The 3,059-nt window shown below is 32.2% G+C and overlaps 1 protein-coding gene across 1 annotated transcript; it reads right to left on the reverse strand.

The window, feature by feature from the left end:
* Window positions 1–1,846: 1,846 nt before the first annotated feature.
* On the reverse strand, window positions 1,847–2,287 carry LOC132182111 (uncharacterized). The gene has a single exon (XM_059595311.1). The coding sequence runs from the start codon at window positions 2,285–2,287 to the stop codon at window positions 1,847–1,849; it is 441 nt and encodes a 146-aa protein (XP_059451294.1).
* Between the last annotated feature and the right edge of the window lie 772 nt (window positions 2,288–3,059).

Here is a 3,059-nt window from a genome sequence, read left to right on the forward strand (position 1 = left end):
AGATGGGGGGAAACATCGTAAAAATTTAAAATATGATGATAGTTAGAGCACTCCTTGCAGCCTCACTAAAACTATTTTTTGGTTATTTTAATTTGGTGAGGCAATTTAACAAAAAATGATTTAAATCTTCACTTTTCAAATTCACCATTTTAACTAAAATAAAATGGCGAGTGAACAGTACTCACTAAAGATAGTGAGTACTATTCACTCACCAAATGAATAAAAATAATATAAATTTTCTCTCTCATTCCCTATTCTTTGAATTTTTTTTTTTTTTTTAAAAAAAATAAAGAAGTATTTGAAAAAGAATATTTAAATAGAATAGTGAAAGTTAATAGTTAAAATAATGAGGCGACATGGGGTGTTTTAAAAAAGTGGGTAATTAAAATAGAAAAAAAAAATGTACTTTTAATTATTTTGGTGAGTAAAATTTTATGAGACGGTTAAAAATGCTCTTAGAAGATAATAAATATAGTTATAAGTTACCCCGTCAGATAGAGTAAACCCAACATGCATGCCAACATGTCCTTAATTAAGTAAAAAAAGAAAGGGAAAAGGTGCAACCCACCAATGGCGAATCCAAGAAATTTCCAGACACAGGTGAGTTACATTTTTACCACAGGATAATTTATTTATACTCAAGGAGGAAATTAAAGCTTAAATTTTAAGGAGTTTGTTCAAGAAATTGCTAATTATTCCAATTATTTTAAGCCGGTTTGAACACTGTATACTATGAAGATTCATTCAGACAAAATGGCACACCTATCAATATTTTTATGTATAACTTGGACCAGGATATTACCGTAGGCATGAATCACGTGTAGCCATGCATGCATGGTTGAGGAAAACAGATCAGGAGATGAGATCATTGAAAGAATCACAAATCCAAGATACATATCAAGGAAGTCAATGTGAATCATCTTCAAACAGTACTTCGATATTATGGAGAATATATAATCAAAGAAAATTTGAATTGTTATATATATATATATATATATATATATATGTGTGTGTGTGTGTGTGTGTGTGTGTTTCCATATTCATAATAATTCCGTGGCATTCAATTTCAGTTGTCTTCATGTTTTCATCATCTTATATATGATTTCTTACATGTTTTGAATGAATAAACAATCCTAATTAAGACTGAAATACAAAACACCCAAAAATCGAAACAAAACAAAACAAAATTACAACACAATTTCAACCTCGTTTTCCCCTAAAACTGATCACCCCATTAAGAACAAAGAGCCCTATTCAAATTATAATCTTTAAACCCATTCTTGGAAGCGATTCTAGCCTTGAAGCCTTCACATCGATCCCCATGATATGATCTTCAATATACATACATGATACATACATACATATATATATTTTCTTCTGAACTAACTTGCCCTCCAAAAATTCTGTGATTCCTTTTTTCTCTTAGATTTTTCACTGGATCCCCAGCCTAGAATTAATACTTTAATTCCCAATCATTTTCAAATAAACCTATCTCACATACACTTCGTCGATCTTTACTTCCCAACTGTTCCTTATTAATGGGTTGGCCGGTTTATTAAAAAGCAAAATTATAAATAAATATTCACTTTCACCTCATACGATTTTGGTATTCCTTATGATCACTTGCAAAAGACTCTAATATCGCCATGCGTGAAAGCAATATTTACAAAGTGATGGCAAAAACTCATATCATAATAAGGATTTAACTCAAAAAGAAATTCTCAAAATATCAGGAACAACAACAAACTACAAACAAACCAATATATATATATACTTTTTTTTTTCTTCTTTTTTATGAATAATAATAATATATAGTCACTAGCTAGGTAAAAACCACAAGACTAGGTTAATTAGAGGAGAACCCAGAAAGGATTCTCTTAGCAATCTCTATTGCATGAGACAAGGCAACCCCAGAAGATATGAGCACACTCAATATAACAAGTGCGATCAACCCAAAAGCCAAACTTGGCCTAGTGCTCATCAAAAAATTTTGCAACAACCCTAATGCTTCACAAACATCCTCGTTGTAACGAAAAAAGTATTGTTTCTCCCACCCCATCCAATTCGAAGGTAAGTCATGATTCATCTCAACGATCTTCATCTCCCTAATCCGGCACCGGAGCACAATCATGTTCTCATCCACCAGCCTGCCCCAGTAATCTCGTCCGTCTGCACCTCCTCTTGCTGCCACCGTTAAGTTAACGCTCCTGCGCTGCCTTTGCCGTGGCGATGTCAAAGAAAATAGGCGGCAGGGATGCGTAGGGAGTGATCGGTTGGTTGCTTCCATTGATGAAGATACAATAATACTAAGCGATCGAGGATACAGAGGGATCAAGCAAAGCTTAGAAGTGAACAAAATTATATGAAGAGGGGGGTAGTTTTATAGGGAAAAAAGAAGAGTGACGCGCTTTACGACGCGTACTACTGTTTAACAATTTGAGACGCCAGTCAAGATTTTCTACTAGTTTTATTTATTCATTTATATTTTTGTGCCTTTCTTACTAGCTTTTGTTTTTTTTTGCTGTGAGCTCACTTTATGTAAAAGGAGTAGGGCTGCAATTTTAACACGGTTTGTAAATTTTATACGAACTTATTATGAAATTCACCGATCGATTAGAATTGAGGGATTGATTCGTTTAATTTAATGAGTTGGATTAAAGTTGATCTATATAGTCTTAGAACTTGTTTGAGTGTGTGTTTGATGGGCCTAAAAATGTATTTAAAAAAAAAGTACCCGTTTGGTACAAAAATTTAAAAAAAAATGTTTTTAAAGGTCCAAAAAACTTAAAAAATGGCCAAACAATTTTTTTTTTTTTACTGAAAAGCTCTATTTTTCAAATACAATTCAAAACAGGATCTTAGTGTTTGTTTGGGTTTATAATTTTAAAAGCGCAATCATAAACAATCAATTTTCAAGGATTTTATTTAAAATCACAAACAAAATCGCAATCACAAATGCAACGTCCTTATACTTTGTAACAAGTTTGTTGCTGATTCAGTGTTTAGGAATATTTTTTTTGTAATAATTGATGAAATATTTACGAGAGAATGGAAGGTTT

The sequence above is a fragment of the Corylus avellana genome, chromosome ca5 (genome assembly GCF_901000735.1).
Source record: "Corylus avellana chromosome ca5, CavTom2PMs-1.0".
In the NCBI taxonomy this organism is placed as follows: Eukaryota; Viridiplantae; Streptophyta; class Magnoliopsida; order Fagales; family Betulaceae; genus Corylus; species Corylus avellana.